At 40.1% G+C, this 18,391-nt stretch overlaps 1 protein-coding gene across 2 annotated transcripts in view; it reads left to right on the forward strand.

Moving 5' to 3' along the window:
- LOC308101158 (glucosidase 2 subunit beta-like) overlaps window positions 1-18,391 on the forward strand; it is a 232,483-nt gene continuing 214,092 nt past the window's right edge. For both annotated transcript variants that reach the window (XM_080450522.1, XM_080450523.1), the window contains exons 1-5: window positions 1-162; window positions 1,098-1,214; window positions 4,324-4,419; window positions 9,243-9,300; window positions 12,182-12,299. In XM_080450522.1, coding sequence (XP_080306648.1) covers window positions 51-162; window positions 1,098-1,214; window positions 4,324-4,419; window positions 9,243-9,300; window positions 12,182-12,299 — 501 coding nt within the window. In that variant the 5' untranslated portion in view covers window positions 1-50. The remainder of the gene's footprint in view (window positions 163-1,097; window positions 1,215-4,323; window positions 4,420-9,242; window positions 9,301-12,181; window positions 12,300-18,391) is intronic.

The following is an 18,391-nucleotide window of genomic DNA, read 5'->3' on the forward strand; positions in this document are numbered from 1 at the left end:
CAACAAGCTCTCACTGTAACCAAGGGCGACTCAGTCATAACTTATTATTAATGTTCACAAAAAGCCTGCTGCATTATAACATGCGTGGTCATATTGTAATAGCCGTTTCCCTGTGGGTGGTTTGCGCAGACTCTCGGAAAATTAAAGGAATATCTCTGTCTTGTAAGTGCAGTGTTGTATCCCACTATAGCTTAGGCTAGTAATAATATTGACCACATCCTATGTAAACAATATGCTAACCCAGACCCAGTGCACAGCTCGGGATGCTCAGGATGTAGATTTTTGAGTGGTGCCAGCCACTCCTCCGCTTGACCATGTGTGTGGGTCTGTCCGTTCGTCCGTACGTACGTTTGAGCACAGCCTCAACAGCTGCAGCTGATTGCAACACAAGGATGCAACCAGTTACACTAATTCAAAGGCAGCACTCTCTTCACACTGGGTGTGATTTTTAGATAGGCAAAGGCAATTGCAATTTTTAGATTTGAAGTTTCATATTGTAATCAGCTAAATGATTCAGTGTTACATAATGTTGTACAGCTCATTGGTTCAAACACAGACAACCCTGTGCAGGTGTTTTTTTTAAAACTGTTTATAACTAATATAAATGACATATATGGAGGTGCTGTATATGATACACGAGCCTGTTGTAAATTTGCATAAACATTTCCATTCAATAAACACCCCAGTTTAGCTGCTAAATGTAAAATATTGATGATGCTGCCAAGTCATTAGCCTACCATACCTATGTCTATGTTGTTGTTTGTTGCAGTTTTTTGTTGTTGTTATTGTTATTTTTTGTGGATTAATAGAGGAATATATGTGAGTATTTAAATATGTGATATTTTAGGGGGGATTTCTGATGTCTGTTTGGGTGTATTTTGCTATTTAAGAACAACAACAAAAAACACAAGTTGAGAACCTGTGGGTGCAGTTTAAAAATAAAAATAATACAGTAAATCACTTTTTGTTTTACTACTGTACTAGTTGTATGTGAGGTTGTTATAGGCTACCCACATATTACCTCTAGCTTGTAAGGTTGCATTGTAAGTACAATAGGTCATCAAATACCAATCTGTAATAATCTTTTTCCATTACAGATAAGCGGTTCTACAAAGAGAGGAAGAGCTTCGTGTGCATTGATGGGTCTAGAATGATCCCGTTTGAGCTGGTGAATGATGACTACTGTGACTGTGAAGATGGCTCTGATGAACCAGGTAAAGTTAGTTGTGGGTTGCTGACTGTTATGTGGTGGATGGGATCCATTGATTTCGTCCAGCTGGGAAAGTTTTCATAGCAGCTATTTATATTCTATCACACGCCGTGAACCTTGATCTTTTTATTTTTATTTTTAAATGCATGTTTAATTAATCTTTTCATCTAATTGTGGGAAGAGACAGGCTGATATGTATTTGTGGAATAATAATAATTTATTCTGTCTAGTTATAACCCACACAGTGGGTGTTCTCGCATTAGTCCATTTCAGTGTAGTTATTAATAATTCAGTTTATTTTTTTCCCCACGCCTACAATCTATGTCAAACTCGGATGACTGAGAACAAATCAGACTTAGATCTATTTGGGGGATTGTCTAGGCTGAGTTTCTTTTGAGTTCAGTTCACCTTTCAGTGTATTTGGTGTGTACTCACATTTGTTACTTAAGTACTGTAAAAGTGTCAATACCGCAATGTAGAAATACTCTGTCACAAGTAAAAGTCTGGTATTAACAATTTACTTGAGTAGAAGTACAAAAGTATTGTTCTAAAAATATACTTAAAGTACCAAAAGTACTAATTTTCAGTTAAATTAAGTGATTGTTAATTGTATGTTTTGTAATAATAAACAAAACCTACAAAGTAACTATTAACTGAAGTTTTAAAGTCATTGCAGTGGAGTAAAAAGTACAGCATTTGCTTCTGAGGTGTAGTGGAGTAGAGGTAAAAGTATTGAAAATTGGAAATTCTCCAGTAAACAAAGAATACCTCAAGATTGTACTTAAGTACAGTACTCGAGTACATGTACTTAGTTACTTTACACCACTGGTTTCAGTGTACTTGGTGCGGCCCAAGGTCATAAATCATACCTGTAAATCATAGGGGTTTCCCATGATAGCAGTGCACAGCAGAGCACAATGACAGCAGTTTGAGGGTTCACTTAAGATCATTTATGTTGTAATTGCGCGGCACTCGGTGCTGCGCTATGAACTTGTAGATCTGCTATTTTTGAAAATGTTTGAAAGTTTTTGCAAATCTTTGAATATATATATATATTTTTTAAGCGTTTAGAGAAAATATATGTTTTAATCTGCCTCAGGTCTTAATGGGTTAATGGATATACATGTACAGACAATTGACAGTGGATATGAGGCTGATATTATGTACAATGTCAGGCAGCCTACACTGTGCGTCTATGGATAATCATAATATATTTCATTCAACAGCTACAGCGTATCATGAGCTATGTATATATATCATCTATCAGCAGTAAAACATTTACAGCAGTTAACCGAGGCAGGCAATAGTCCTTGGTGCTTTTGTCTATCCCAGTAGTCCATGTGCAAAAGTGCCGGAGTATAAGGCAGGAGTCATTAATCCTGAGTCATTAATCCAAGAATAGAACAGAATGTGTGGGGGCTTGGTTTTGTAGCCTGATAGGGGGGGGGGGGGGCGATGAGTCTGTGGCTGAAGGTGCTTCTCCTCAACCCCGCTAGCTCATCATAGAGGGAGTGGGAGGTGTTAATCAGGGAGGCTTCCAGCTTCCTCCCCATCCTCCCTTTGGCAACCACCACCAGATTGTCCACTTTAACTTCAACTACTACAGAGCTAGCCTTCCTCACCAGCTTTTTCAGCTTGTTAGTGGCCCTGAAGTTGATGTTACCCCCTCAACGGACACTGGCTACTGCAGACCTTTTAGAACATTGGTTCTCAAAGTGGGGTCCGGGGACCCCCAGGGGTCCGTGGGGGGGTTCCAGGGGGTCCCCAGCAAAATGTGTTCATATAGCATCACAGTGATTTTAACCACTTTAACCTTTTATACTTTGGCTATTCAAAAATAGCAGATCTACAAGCTCATAGCGCGGCACCGAGTGCCGCACTATGAGCTTGTAGATCTGCTATTTTTGAAAAATCGTGTACATTTTTGGGCCAACCTTTGAATATATATATATTTTTAAGCAAACATTTGTAACCCAAATCTTTGTTTCTGGGGGTCCCTGGAACAAAATATTTGAGATGGAGGTCCGCGGCCAAATACATATCATTTAGGGGTTCCTTGACATGAAAAAGTTTGAGAACCACTGTTTTAGAACACATTGAAGGACCTGGTTCTCTTCAGGAAGAATAGCTTGCTCTGTCCCTTCCTTTAGAGGGCCTTTGAGTTCTTTGTCTCGTCCAGTTTGTTGTTCATGTGTACTGCCAGAAACTTGTAGGTGTCTATCTACCACCTCATCCCCATGGAAGGTGATGGGTGTTGGGGTACTCTTGTTCTTCCAGTAGTCCACCACCAGCTCCTTGGTCTTACCTATGTTAAGCTGAAGATGGTTGTTTTCACGCCACTGTACGATAATAATTTTATTATATTATAATATTAGGATTATAATTAGATATGGCATGATCAAAATGGGATGCGACGCACCATGTAATTACCGTAATGATGTCATTCACTGAATTGGAGATGAATAACGGGCATCAAAGGGTGTCAAATGAGAGCAGATTGGTACTTTTAAAACCATTATTTGTCAGTCTCACAATGAACCTACTATTTAGCTTTACAAATTTCAAAAATATTTTTTGTGCATTATAATATTGTTTTCACAATATTCATGAACTGCACCTGGAAAATAGTTTGGTCTTCTTTAACAGAGAGGACAGAGAGAATGCAGCTCATAAGATAAGGTTGTCTGTCTGTCCACTTAAAAAGGGATTAGTATAGTAAAAGTTGTTCAAAAAGGAAGAGACAGCAAGCTATGTGAAAACTGTGACACACAATTGCCCACAGGAATGGCACTGCATCCACCCTCCTAAATCTTTCCAACGTGACTGACTGGATTTAACCACTTAAGCCATGTTTTATATACTTTGTTGTGTGATGGTTTAGAGTTTAGACGATTCATAAGCTTGCAGATCAGCTATTACACATTTCCTTTTTCTATTTCTAACAATTTTCCCCTGTAACTACATTCCCAAAATAGAGACGCAAGGGTGAAAGTGGTTCATCTTTCGTGTGTACTAAACCTTTATGCTTGTCATTATCCCAGGGGGTTTTAAACATGTGTCTTTGGACATCAACCATGATGTGATACTAACCTCTGCCATTTGACCTTTTGTAGGCACTGCAGCCTGTCCTAATGGCCGTTTCTACTGCACTAACCTGGGCTTCCGTCCGCATTACATCCCGTCATCACGAGTCAACGACGGAATCTGTGGTAAGGCTAAACCAAGCCAAGAATATAGGGTGTTGAAGATATATACACAGTAAAGTTATTGGAACATCATGTCTTTTTTTCAACATCAGCTCCATTATATATGGGTTCTCTAATGCAGTAGCCTGGGAAACCCATGCCTTTTTTTTTTTTTTTTTCAAAAGAAAAAAAGCCTGGGGGAACCTTGCAGGAACAGTGGTTTAGGAGTGGGAGTGAACCTTGTTATCTCCTAACCAATCAGAGTGCAGAGGGGCGTCGCTCTAAATTTGGTGACGTCAGCGTGTTCCGTGCACAGGCCGGGGGGAGGGGAGGCGGGAACATAGATTGGTGAAGCAATAGGAAGCGGCGCTGGTACCGAGCGCAAGGCTTTGGATCCACCCTTCAAGACCTTCGATAGGGCTGGCTCCTCCAGTCTACTAATGCAGTGGTTCTCAACCTTTTCAGGCGGTGACCTCCCAAAATAATCATATTTGAACTGGGGACCCCCCCCCCCCCACCCTGACAAGCACTTGGAATCGTAGAAGTTGAGGCATTACATTTAGTTTGACTCGGTTCCATAGCTAGATATAGTGAAAATAGCAGATCTACAAGCTATTTTCAAAATGTTTGCCTCTTTCTTATATTATTTGACAATTTGGCCAATGTTTGACCAGTTTTTATAGTATAGTTTGTTATTTATGAATGTGCATGTGTGAATGGCTGAACGTGAGGCATACGTTGTAAAGCGCGTGTTCAGAAGACTAGAAAAATTATATAATATATAAATGTAGTAGCCGACCCGTGCAACAGTTAATAGAACGAATTGATTTAATCGATTGTGAAAATAATTGATAATCAAAATACTGAAAATAGCTATTTTTGTATTTCACACTCACTTTTTTCTTTTCTTTTCTTTTCAAGATCTTTTTATTAGGTTTTAATACAGGCCCAGGGGCGAGTATACTGTACATATATAGCATCTTTTTCGTAATTGTATCACAAAAGGACAAACAAAATGTACATATACCACATTCCCCTATCCCACCCTCCCCCCACCCTCAATCCCCAGGACAGTTGTAGGGCACAATCATAAGATAAACATTTTAAATAAAAGGAAAACAAAAGGCACGAAAAATAATCAGAGCAGAGGAAATAAAACAGATATTTAAAAAAAAAGTACTTTTTAGGTCACACTCACTTTTTTAATCATCACAAATAATCGATAGTTGCGGCCCTGCAATCCATTCCTTATGTCATGACAGAAGAATGAAATTGTACAGTACGCTTCCTATGAGGCATAGGAAGCGTACTGTAACAACGTTTGGGTCAAATACCCAAGGAACTGGTTCCATTCGTATAAGAATTCTTAACAAAATATTTGTTACATAACATCTTTACAGAATAAGTTGCCGTCGTGTGGTGCCAGTGTGAAGGACATAACGTGCAACAGCATTTTTCTTGTTTCAGATACGCATGTAAGAAGGTTCCCCAGTCAACATAACAGCGTGGTGCTGAGTAATCCTTTTAACCCTTTAAGACCTGGAACTGTGTCATTTTTTGATTTGAGCTAAAAAGCATTATTTTACACTTTTGCTATTCAAAAATAGCAGATATACAAGCTCATAGCGCGGCACCGAGTGCCGCGCTACGAGCTTGTAGATCTGCTATTTTTGAAAAATCGTGAAAATGTGTGCAAATCTTTGAATATATATATTTTTTAAAGCGAATTTTTTTTACTCAAATCTTTGCTTCTGGGGGTCCCTGGAACAAAATATTTTGATGGGGGTCCGCGGCTAAATACATATAATTTTGGGGGTCCTTGACATGAAAAAGATTGAGCACCACTGACATAGAAACATACGTTTTTCAGAATATTGTTGGGATTTAGGAGACATGTAGAATCGGCTTCAGGTCTCAATGGGTTAAAAGTGATCAGAGCTGTCACGCCAGGGAACTGCTGCGTGAAACTGCACCGCGCCGGGTTGCATGACATAGAGGAATAATAGGCTGAATTATAATTCAGCCTATCAAAAACAATTCCACAGAAGCACTGCCTCCAACTGCACTGTGTAAACCATTCAAGTATGAAGAACACTTAGAAAGTTTGGCCTACAGCTTACATTGTGTGTATGTGTCAGAGAGAGAGAGAGAGAGAGAGAGGAGATTTGTTTTGTTTTGTTTTGTTTGCCTCTTCATCTCTGTTTGTTTCTGCAACCTCCTCCAACCTGCACGCTGTCAACAGTGTTGCCAGATTCTGTGAGAGAAACAAGCAACCAGGTCTAGGAAAACCAGCCCAAAAGAAGCGACTATTGGCCACATGAGCACTTTAACATACAGTATACATCAGCTATTTGAAAATAGCAGATATACAAGCTCACAACGCGTCACCATGCGACGCGTTGTGAGCTTGTAGATCGGCTATTTTCAAATGAAATCTTGCGGGGAAATTATAATAAGCAGATCTGGCAACCCTGCCTGTCAATCCTCTCACAACATGCCCCCCCCACACACGGCCACACACTCACGCAAACGCACACGCACACACACACAAACCTCAGTTTCCTTTGATCAACCTTCTGTCTGCGTTCTCAACGCCTTCCACCACTCAATCTTACGACCGAGTGCTCGTCAGAAAATACCAGTTTTTCTAGCGGTAAACGCACCGCATCACGTTTTTTGTTCCACTGTGTTATTTCCGGCGAGCGACACCATTGTACGACAAAGTATTCAATTAAGGCTCAACTAGGCTCCCTCCTCCTCATCCACTTCTAGTGCTATTCTATGAGAGCTCCTCTCACTTTGGTCAAAATCCAAGCCATTCTGCCATCGACACCCCCCCGCCTGTCAGCAGCATTCCCGGAAGCTTTTAATGACAAAGCGACAGCGGGTGGCACGAAATGAGAGGAAAGAACGAAGGCGTGGTGCTGTAGAGATGGAGAGGGTCCCCTTCTTTCAGTGTCTTATCCCCCCCACCCCCCCTTTATCTGTTCTCTAGTTTTTTTCCCCACTCACCTTCACTGCCCACTTAGGACAACACTGCAGAGCTTTTCCCTCTGTCGACGGCTTGCACAGGCGGGCCTCCGTCCTCGCGGGGTTCTGATGTTGCATTCTGACTGGTTACCAATGGGGTTCTGGGTAATTGAGGAGCCTTCCCACTGTGACCACTCTCCCGGCTTAAACATCAGAACATGAGAGACATCTGAGCACTTACAAAGCTCTGTGTAGCTGATCGTATATAGCTGATTGATCTCCACTCAATTGGAGAGCAGGCATACGGGTGAAATCTATTCGAAATTAAAAGTCAGGCAAAGTTGGAAAACTGTGTAGTTTTCAAGTTGTGGGGAAAGTTTGCAGAAGTTAGAATAGCCTACTGTATGTTGGTGAGAGACAGCAGGGAGGACACTGATTAATACCCTCAGGGTTTGATTTGGAAAAAGGGATGGGGGGATTCTCTTAACCCCTAAAGTAGTGATGCACGATATTATCGGTAGCATATCGATATCGGCCGATATTTCATAAAAAAATGCATTGACCAATATTCTTTCACGGATATTGACCGATATTTCACCAATATTGACGCAATAATAATGTGACCGTTAATGGCTTAGAAAATGAAAAGTACAAAAAGTCAGCAATGAGCTCAATATAAATATAATATATAATAATGTGATACATCGGTTTCAATATCGTGCACCTCTACCCCAAAGCCCTAAACTTTTGACATATTTAGAAAATCTGCCCAAAGTAGGGACGCAAGGATTAATATGGTTAACATGCATTTTTTAAAATAAAATTGTTACATTTTGATATTAACAAACATAAATATCAAACCTATCAGACAAAGGGAAATGCATGTATTGCATTTAATTCAGTCTGACCAGCAGCAGGGAGGGATAAACCATATCCCCACCGGCCATAAACATTTATGACCAGAGGGGGGATATCAAAAGCAGAGGCATGGATCGCCCCCATCCCCGCCAGCAAATCCATCACTAATTAATTGCCCTGATTTCGGACCATGCTAATGTTGACTATGCAAAGATGAATTGCATTGTCTTTAGCGGCATCAATCTTCTTTTATTCTTTTATTATTTTAAGCCATTAAGACCTGGTCACTTGAGCTAAAAAGCATTCTTTTACACTTTGGCTATTCAAAAATCGCAGATATACAAGTGCCGCGCTATGAGCTTGTAGATCTGCTATTTTTGAAATTTTTTGAAAATGTGTGCAAATCTTTGAATACATATTGTTGTAACTCAAATCTTTGCTTCTGGGGGGTCCCTGGAACTAAATATTTTGAGATGGGGGTCGGTGGCCAAATACATATAATTTTGGGGGTCCTTGACATGAAAAAGTTTGAGAACCACTGATATAGAAACATATTATTTTTCAGAATACAGTTGGGATTTAGAAGACATTTCTAGAATCGGCTTCAGGTCTTAATGGGTTAAATGTATTCACAGTTAAACCAACTCACTAAATGAAAGTGAAATGAAAATGTTTAAGGGTTAAGGTTATAATTGTGTTTATTTTATATATATATATATATATATATATATATATATATATATATATAAAAAGAACATTACTGGTAAAATTACCTTAAAAATAGCTCTTTCTCACAGTTACGACAGAGGTGAATTTGAGAGATATTTAACTGAAAACTTCCACATAGTCAGTAATAATCATGCACAAGATCATTTCATGTATTAGATATTAACTTTAATTGCCCAATAATAATGTCGGCATGACTCAGAATTAGGATGATTTCAGGCTGTGATTCTGCGGCTCCTGTGCTCGTGTCTCAGCATGTCTAATGGATTAATTCCTCCTCTTCCTCCTGACAGATTGCTGCGATGCGTCAGACGAATACAACAGTCACGTCCGTTGCCAGAACTCCTGCAGGTCAGTTGAATCAACACAGAGAGTGACTATTGCAAATAAAGTGCTTTCTCCAGAGGATACATGCGTGGACCAGAGACATAAAGCAGAAGCTAAACAACAGGCTAAACAATAGATACGTTCCCATTATTCTGGACTATATAAAACTGCATATCCATCACGGTTAAGTTGTGCATCTAATGTACCAGTGGTGGAAAAAGTACTATTTTTTTTTACTTAAGTTAACTCATTCACTGCCAGAACTTTTTTATTTTTGCGTTTGACAAACTGCCAGAGATTTTTCATAGAAAAAGAAAGTACTCAGGAGCCAAGATACAAAATGTTTAAGTTTTAAGTTAACAAGGAAGTGGATTGGAGTCTAGATCTTCAACAAATCATATCTCCTTGGTCTTTAGGTTAAAAATTAAATAAATAAATAAGAAAAAAAAAAAGATTTTTTTTTTTTTGAAAAAATTAAAAGTCGTTTTAGTCGTTCTTGGCAGTGGGGGCTTAAAGGACAAAAGTCGTTTTAGTCGTTCTAGGCAGTGAATGAGTTAAGGTATCAATACTGAAATGTAGAAATACTCTGTTACAAATAAAATTCAATTTAATTAAAGTACAAAAGTAATGATATAAAAATGTACTTAAAGTACCAGAAGTAAAAGTACTCATTATGCAGAATGTCCCATTTCACACGTTTTCAAATGTATAAAAATCTTTTGAAAATAGCAGATCTACAAGCTCACAACACGTCACGATGCAACGCGTTGTGAGCTTGTAGATCGGCTATTTTCAAATGGCCGAAATGTATATAGGGCTGAGTGGTGGTTAATGTATGTTTTGTAATAATAATCAAAATCTACAAAGTAACTAGTAACTAAAGTTTTCAAATAATTGTAGTGGAGTAAAAGTACAATATTTGGATCCGAGATGTAGTGGAGTAGAAGTAAAAGTATTGGAAATACCTCAAAATTGTACTTAAGTACAGTACTTGAGTAAATGTACTTCGTTACTTTACACCACTGTTATGTACCATGCACATTATCACCATCAGAAATGCCACTGCTGTGTCTTTCCTTTGGGCCCATGTGGCAGTGACGGATTCACTCCCTGCCACCAGGGGGCATGATGTCACTGTAATAGAGACCTAGTTCTGTACATAGGTTCCTGTTACTCCCCTGGCACACAGAGCCTCTTTCCTAATGTAAATACATTAGGGATGTGTCTTAAAGAGCTTAGTCTGGATAAGGGGACTGACTCATCACCCCATTACCCTTTGCCTTTCTCCTCCTGTAGTATTTACAGGCCAAGCTCTTTGTCTGTAAATTGTACGTAGCATGCCAGTGGCTCATTAGAGCCTTGCTGTGGTAGTTTTCACGAGCAGAGGCTCTTTTCCTTGGATGACAGTGACACCCTCGCTTCTAAATTACATACTGTCATGCAAATGGTAGGTCTGTTGGCAAATTCTATGAGGGGTTGCGGTATTTGTGTTCACCCGCATGTTTTTGCTTTCATCAAAACAGCTCCCTGGTCATATATGCTCCAGTAAACCCTCGCGGTCATCTTCACATAGCAAAACATTGCACTGATTATACACTAGTAGTCTGATGCCGAAATGTAGACCAGTACTAGCATCTCTGTCCCCGGAGTAAACCCAGACTCTTAACCCATTAAGACCTGAAGCCGATTCTACATGTCTCCTAAATCCCAACAGTTTTCTGAAAAAACGTATGTTTCTATATCAGTGGTGCTCAAACCTTTTCATGTCAAGGACCCCCAAAATGACATGTATTTGGCCGCCGACCCCCATCTCAAAATATTTTGTTCCAGGGACCCCCAGAAGTAAATATTTGAGTTAAGAATGATCGCTTTAAAACTATTATATTCAAAGATTTGCACACATTTTCACGATTTTTCAAAAAATAGCAGATCTACATGCTCGTAGCGCGGCACTCGGTGCCGCGCTATGAGCTTGTAGATCTGCTATTTTTGAATAGCCAAAGTGTAAAATAATGCTTTTTAGGTCAAAAAAAAAAAATGACACAGATGCTTCTCCCGGTCGTAAAGGGTTAATACACTAACCCACTTATGTTGTTGACGGTTGTCTTTTGTTTTGTTCAAGGCCCCATATGCCTAAAAAAAGGAAAACAGAAATAAAAAAACCCACAGCCCACATACAGAGTCTGTCTCATTATGATTTCACAATGTCCCACACTCTTACAGTGCCAGACGAGGAACACAATTTAGTTCAGCCACACGGTGTGTCCACCCCCATCTTATTTACTCTTTCATTCTTTTCCCCTCCCCCCTTTTGGATTCCCGGTGTATTGAGGGCCTTCAGAAATTGGATCGTGCCATCTGACAGACAGAAACACGAGTGGGCATTGGTCTGTCTGTCTGTGTGTTTTCTTTTTTTCCCCCCTCATTAACCCATTAAGGCCTGAGTTCGATCCTTAACTGATTCACTGCCAATCACGTATTTTCTTTCCCCAATTTGACCCAAAGACCAAGGAGATATGATTAGTCAAAGATCTAGACTCCTATCCACTTCCTTGTTAACTTAAAACTTAAAAATACTGTATTTCGGCTCCTGAGTACATTTTTTTTTCAATGAAAAACTCTGGCACTGGCTAAAAAAATATGAAAATACCTCTGGCAGTTAATGGGTTAAAATGTTTTCAAAAATCCTAGCCGATTTTTGAAAAATATATAAAAAATATTTTTTTTAACGATATTTCAAAAATAGCAGATCTACAAGCTTATAGCGCGGCACTCGGTGCCGCGCTATGAGCTTGTATATCTGCTATTTTCGAATAGCCAAAGTAATCTAAAGAGACACAGATGCGTTCCAGGTCTTAATGGGCTAATGATGGGAGCGCATGTCCCTGTACTGTCTTTCTTCCAGGAATCTGGGGCAGAGGGAGCGGGCAGACGTACAGGGCCAGATGAAGACCTTGGACGACGGCCTTCGTCTGAAACAGCAGCTCATTGAGGAGGGAGTCCTGCTCTGGAGGGAGAAGCAGGTATATATAATATATATATACGTCCAGAATGTGCAGTGTCTTTTTTGCCCCTCGCATTTTCTCTGAGTTGACCTCAGTTATACAATTGAGCAATGTATCGTCCGTCGCCTTAGTCTTATCATATATGTCGTTAAGTTAAGTTTTCTTTCTTCACTTTAAAACACTTCTGTAAAACGTCTACTCTGGCTTTTGTGTACATCATAGACAGTTTTTAAGTTGCTTGGTTCAATAGATATCATATTATATCTTTATATACGATAAAATGAAAATGAAATACTGAATCAAGCAACTTAAAAACTCCTGGTCCAAGTTTGCTTTGGCATTTTCAGTACTCTCTGGTGGACAGATTTTTTGTGACATACATAACGCCACAAAGACAGACAGACAGACAGACAGACAGACAGACAGACAGACAGACAGACTCGTTACCATAGTTTTGCACTCAACTACAGACACAATATGGGTTAAAGCAGATGTATGGGAGCAATAGAGGGTGATCATAGGCACTCCGGCGTCCGGCTTGCAGAGCGTCAGTTAAATTGCCTGGCACCGGGGGATGGAAGCTGGTCAGAGGGAACAGGGCGATCCAGTTTGAAACTGCACTAGCTAGCTGCATTCTGTGGCTGGGGCGGCACCTGTCAGGGGGGGGGGGACAAGTAGGACGGAGGCACTACGTCCTCCCGGTGATGGCTCCTCATTGGCAGGTGAGCAACGACAACAGCCCTAGTGTGGTGGTATGTTAGCTGCAGTATAAACATTAACAGTATGTTGAGGTTACAATGGGAAATCAGTCACTGATGTTACCCTTCAAAAGCTTTAATCCACTGCTGTGTTGTAAGATTCCATGACTGCTAACCATTGTGCATTGTCTATTGTTCAAACTACGTTTTGAACAATAGACCAGCGCGTGACCAGCGCTATGTGCTAGAAGGCGTGTGGAGTTGTGTTGATATAAAACATTTGGCGTAGTCTGGGCACAAAGCTTCCACAGACGCTCCAACTTAAGACCAGCTTGGAGCTTGTCTTATCTGTTGGGCTGGCGCAAATTGACAGCAGTGCAGGTGATTTTTCTTAATTTGGGAGTGCAGTGCAACCTACGCACCTAATCCAAACAAACAATCAACACATTGATTGCAATCAAAATCCATTCGATCTGTACAAAAACACTCACATTAAACAATTGAGGTGACATTTCAAGCACTTAATCCTTCATTAATCCTCTGAAATAAAAGATAAGGTTGCTGCTGTTATGCCTGTTAGACGGGCGGTTATGGAATGAAACGGGGCGGCGAAAATATGATCTACAAGCTCACTTTAGCACGTTGCACTCGGCACAACAGCCATTTTGGCGTAGTGTAAATAGCAACAATGCACTGGCCACACCCCACTGCGCAAATTAAGACCTAGCACCATGGTGCAAAGTTGCGTTGTCAAAATATGGCCCACATTCTGTATATCAGCAGTTTATCGGTAATTTATACTTATACTGGAAAATAGCCAATCTACAAGCATCACATGCATTATACTGCGGCACGTTGTGAGCCTGTAGATCTGCTATTTTCAGTGGATGACACTGGTGCAGACCCCAAGTATAACGGGCCCTTTATGAGTAATAATAATAACTTTATTTGTATAGCACCTTTCATACATAAAATGTACCCCAAGGTGATTCACATTAAGATAATGAATGGATGCCGAAACATAACTAAACTGTATAGTTAAAGGTAGGGTAAGTGATTTGCGTTGGTTAAAATAATTGTTAAATAGCTCTATATTCTGATAGTACTCATTGCTATAGAGTGTTTGTTCAGTATTAGGAGTCTCCTTGTCTCTCCACCTCTTTATTAAACAGAAAATGCATTTTCGTTTCAGTTACAGTTTCATTTCCAATTTTATCCAACCAGGACAGAGAACTCAATCAGGATACAGATTAAACAAGTAGTGAAATTGGAATCAGAATCAGAATGAGTTTTATTGTCACATCACAGGTTTACAAAGTAAAAAAGTGGGTGAAATTCATTTTAGTGCAGCTTAATAAAAAACAACACCACAGCAGCCGTAACAGTGGACTGGCACGAACGATGACATGATACAAGGCGGCAACTTCGTTGCCTCTCAATGAAACATGAACAACAAACATAACCATATACCACCATGGCGCTAAACGATCCCTCTTAGTGATGACACTAAGAAATGAGCAGGCAACATAGGAACTGGAACACTATACAAATAAAAACTAAAAATGGGTACTACACCATCACACCCATTTTTTTAAAATCTGTCTCTAAACTTGAACTGGGCAATTACAGGCCCATCAGTATATCCTCCCTGTCATCTCAAAGGTGGCAGAGAAATGGATAGCCAATTTGATCATTAGACATCTTGACAAAGGTCATACCCCACTGCATCCCATGCAGTTTGGGTTCCGTGCCCGCCATTCCACAGAAGCAGTCAATCCCGTGCTCATTGAGAGGATAACGGCTCTATTGGATAGGAATCCCTGTGTTACTGCCGTGTTTCTTGACTTAAAGGGACACTTCACCCCAAAAAACCTTTGTTTCAATGGATTAGTCACCCCATGGTGACTTGAATTCATGGATATCTTTTTGTTTTTGTCTCATTCCTAAGACAATAATTTGATGACAAGCGGACCGGTAGGCAGCGGTTCCGGTAGGAGACACAACGGACTTGTTGTGTCTCCTATTAAATATGTCAATAATAACTATTAAATATGTCAATAATTTATTTGTATATTTATGTTATTTGTCATATCTGCCCTGTGCAATGTTTGATTACGCAGCCTAAAAGGCAAACATTCATATGTTCCAACGTTTGACGCCCAAACGCACAATTAAATCGTTAATCGTTAATTATTTGAGTGACAATTAATCGTCAACTTAAATGTGTCACCGTGACAGCCCTATTCAAGACTGACTTGATTCATTTTTGAACACCAAAAAGAGTATGTTTGTGCATGGTATTCACAAAGAGGCCAGTTGGAGCAGTACTCTCTTCAATGTGTTTTTTTGGGGGGAGGTACTTGAATTGGTAACACAGTTCAAGTACCTCGAAGTCATCCTGGACTCAACCCTAACCTTAACCCATTAAGACCGGGGACGCATCTGTGTCATTTTTTTATTTCTTTGGCTATTCAAAAATAGCAGATATACAAGCTCATAGTGCGGCACCAAGTGCCGCGCTATGAGCTTGTAGATCTGCAAAAAAAAAAAAAATCGTGAAAATGAGTGCAAATCTTTGAATATATATTTAAAAAATATATATATATATTTAAAGATTTGCACAAAACTTCACATAAAAAAACAAAAAATTGCTTTTTTAAAAGCCATTTACGCTATAACTAGGCTAAGTTTGAACTTAGTGTGAGGTGGTGCAACTGGCCCCTAAAGCCCGACACGGGCATCAGTACAAGGGCCGTCACCAGAGGGGATTGTGAGGTGCAGTCTAGACACACAGCCTTTGTGCAAAATTCCTTTTCAGTTCAAGGAAGCGCAATTTGGAACAATCTACCCACTAACATAAGAGAGTGTCCATCCTTTACATCTTTTAAGGTCCAACTGAAAGGATGGATCATGGACAATCAAACGTGAACATTTTTAAATAGCTTTAAAATCATTAACACAGTGTCCGATTGCCGTGAAAGGCAGAGGACGAAATGCCACCTTTTTCACATTGGTGTTATAGCGCCACCAGGTGGACGATTTTTGCCTCTGCAATAACTTCAATAACATCAACATTAATCCCTCAACTTCTCCAGATTCCACTCACCTCTATAATCACTGAATTCTGAACATTGCTGGCCCACAATAACCTACCTGCTCCAAGGAGCACGTTTTCTTGTTAATAATAGATTTTTTAAGTTATTTGTGTTGGTAAAAAAAGATACAAAACTTTGGTTCATCATTACTAATGACAACTTCAGTTTTATTTATTTTATTTCAGCAGAAGTTTTTGGATGCTGACTGTCTGAAGAGCCAAAGCAGAGGCGTAAAATCATTCCTGAGAAATCTGCTTTCATTAGACGTGGCCTCAGTTGATCTTTAGAAAAACATCACAAACATCTATCGCTGGTTATTGTACTACCAGCCAAAACCTCAAAGAAATGTCTCACTTATGACATACAGTACCATTTCATCTTGACGGCTGTTTGGTTTCTTTTGTGCTGTTAATATTAACCCATTAAGACCTGAAGCCGATTCTACAAATGTCTTCTAAATTCCAACAGTTTTCTAAAAAGCGTATGTTTCTATATCAGTGGTTCTCAAACTTTTTCATGTCAAGGACCCCCAAAATGATATGTATTTGGCCGCCGACCCCCATCTCAAAATGTGTTGTTCCAGGGACCCCCAGAAGCAAAGATTTGAGTAAAAATCTTTCGCTTTAAAACAATATATTCAAAGATTTGCACACATTTTCCTGATTTTTCTAAAATAGCAGATCTACAAGCTCGTAGCGCGGCACTCTGTGCCGCGCTATGAGCTTGTATATCTGCTATTTTTGAATAACCAAAGTGTAAAGTAATGCTTTTTAGCTCAAATCAAAAAATGACACAAATGCGTTCCAGGTCTTAACTCACTGAGTGCCAGATTTTTTTCTGGCCAGTGCGATTTATTATTATTTATTTTTTCAAAGTAAAAAAAAAGTGCTTTGGAAGCGAGATACATTATTATTTTATTTTTTTGCTATTTTTTTCAAAAACACGTGAAACACGTGATTGGCACGTTGCACCATAGCGGTAAAACACGTGAAACACGTGAATGGCACTCAATGAGATAATGGGGTTAATATCAGTATTTATTAAATATTTATTTAATTTATTTTAATTATTATTTATTTAAGTAATTATGCTAAAGGCTTAGGGTAGGTTACTTTTGCCTATGTTGTGCTCTGTAAATTACAGATGTTGAGTAGCAGCTTGTGCCCTACGATTTTGTTTGGTCCACACCGGCAAATGGCAGACTGCCTGCTGCTACAGGCATCTGCTGTGCTGTTGCTAACATTGCATTAACCTGCTGCGCAGTCAGTTTTTTGGCACGTCAACGCGAGATGTTCGCTGCTTTACGGCCGTAAAGATCGGTTCATTTTCATTTTTTTTTTTGCCATTCCCTAGTGATCTCACTCATCTCTCATGTTCCCCGCATCATGTTGCTACAGCACAGTTAGCTCAGTTCACCAAGATGACATTGTTTGGTCGTGAAAGGACACATAGGACAAATAGTTGAAAAAGCAAACTGTTGTTTGTATTTTGACATCCGGGCACGTGGGAGGCTTGAGCCCCTGCCCTCTTACCCTTTTACCCAGACAGAAAAAAATATCGATTACCCCCCAAAAATAAATTTCAACTGCCCCTAGCGGCCGAACGGTAAGGCCGACGGAAATGGCAGTGGATGTGTTGGATGCAGCTCAAAGTGAACTTTACTCAGGTATTCCTCGGGTGGCGCAGTGGTAAAGTCCCTGCCCACCACCACGGAGGTTGTGGGTTCAAATCCCCCGTGGTGCATCCGGCTTTGTCGAGCATCTACACGAACACAATTGGTCCGTGTTCAGGGGAGGGAAGCCGGGGAGGGTGATATCGGTCATTGCACGTATACTCCTACGGGCTGGGGGGGGCGGCACCTGTCAGCGAGGAGTGTTGGGCGGGAGGAGTAGGACGAAGGCTCCACGTCCTCCCGGTGGGGGCTCCTCACGGGCAGGTGAGTCGGTAGGATACGACAGCAGTGACAACACAGACGTGTGTGTGGGGAGGAATTAATTGGCATGACGACTAAGTTGGGGAGAAAAAGGGGTACAAAATAATTGCCTACTCGAATAAAAAAAATAAAAATATATATATACAATTATCATTTTTCACCACAAATAGTCATATGAATGAGGCATCAACTATATGAATAGTTTTGTCAGTAATATTGTTTATTCATCACGCCCCCGGTGTGTAATGACCTTTAACGTGACCGGGAGAACCATCTGTGTCAGTTTTAGATTTGAGCTAAAAAGCATTATTTTACACTTTGGCTATTCAAAAATAGCAGATCTACAAGCTCATAGCGCGGCACCGAGTGCCGCGCTATGAGCTT

Source organism: Gymnoscopelus braueri (assembly GCF_963280865.1).
Source record: "Gymnoscopelus braueri genome assembly, chromosome: 15".
NCBI lineage: Eukaryota > Metazoa > Chordata > Actinopteri > Myctophiformes > Myctophidae > Gymnoscopelus > Gymnoscopelus braueri.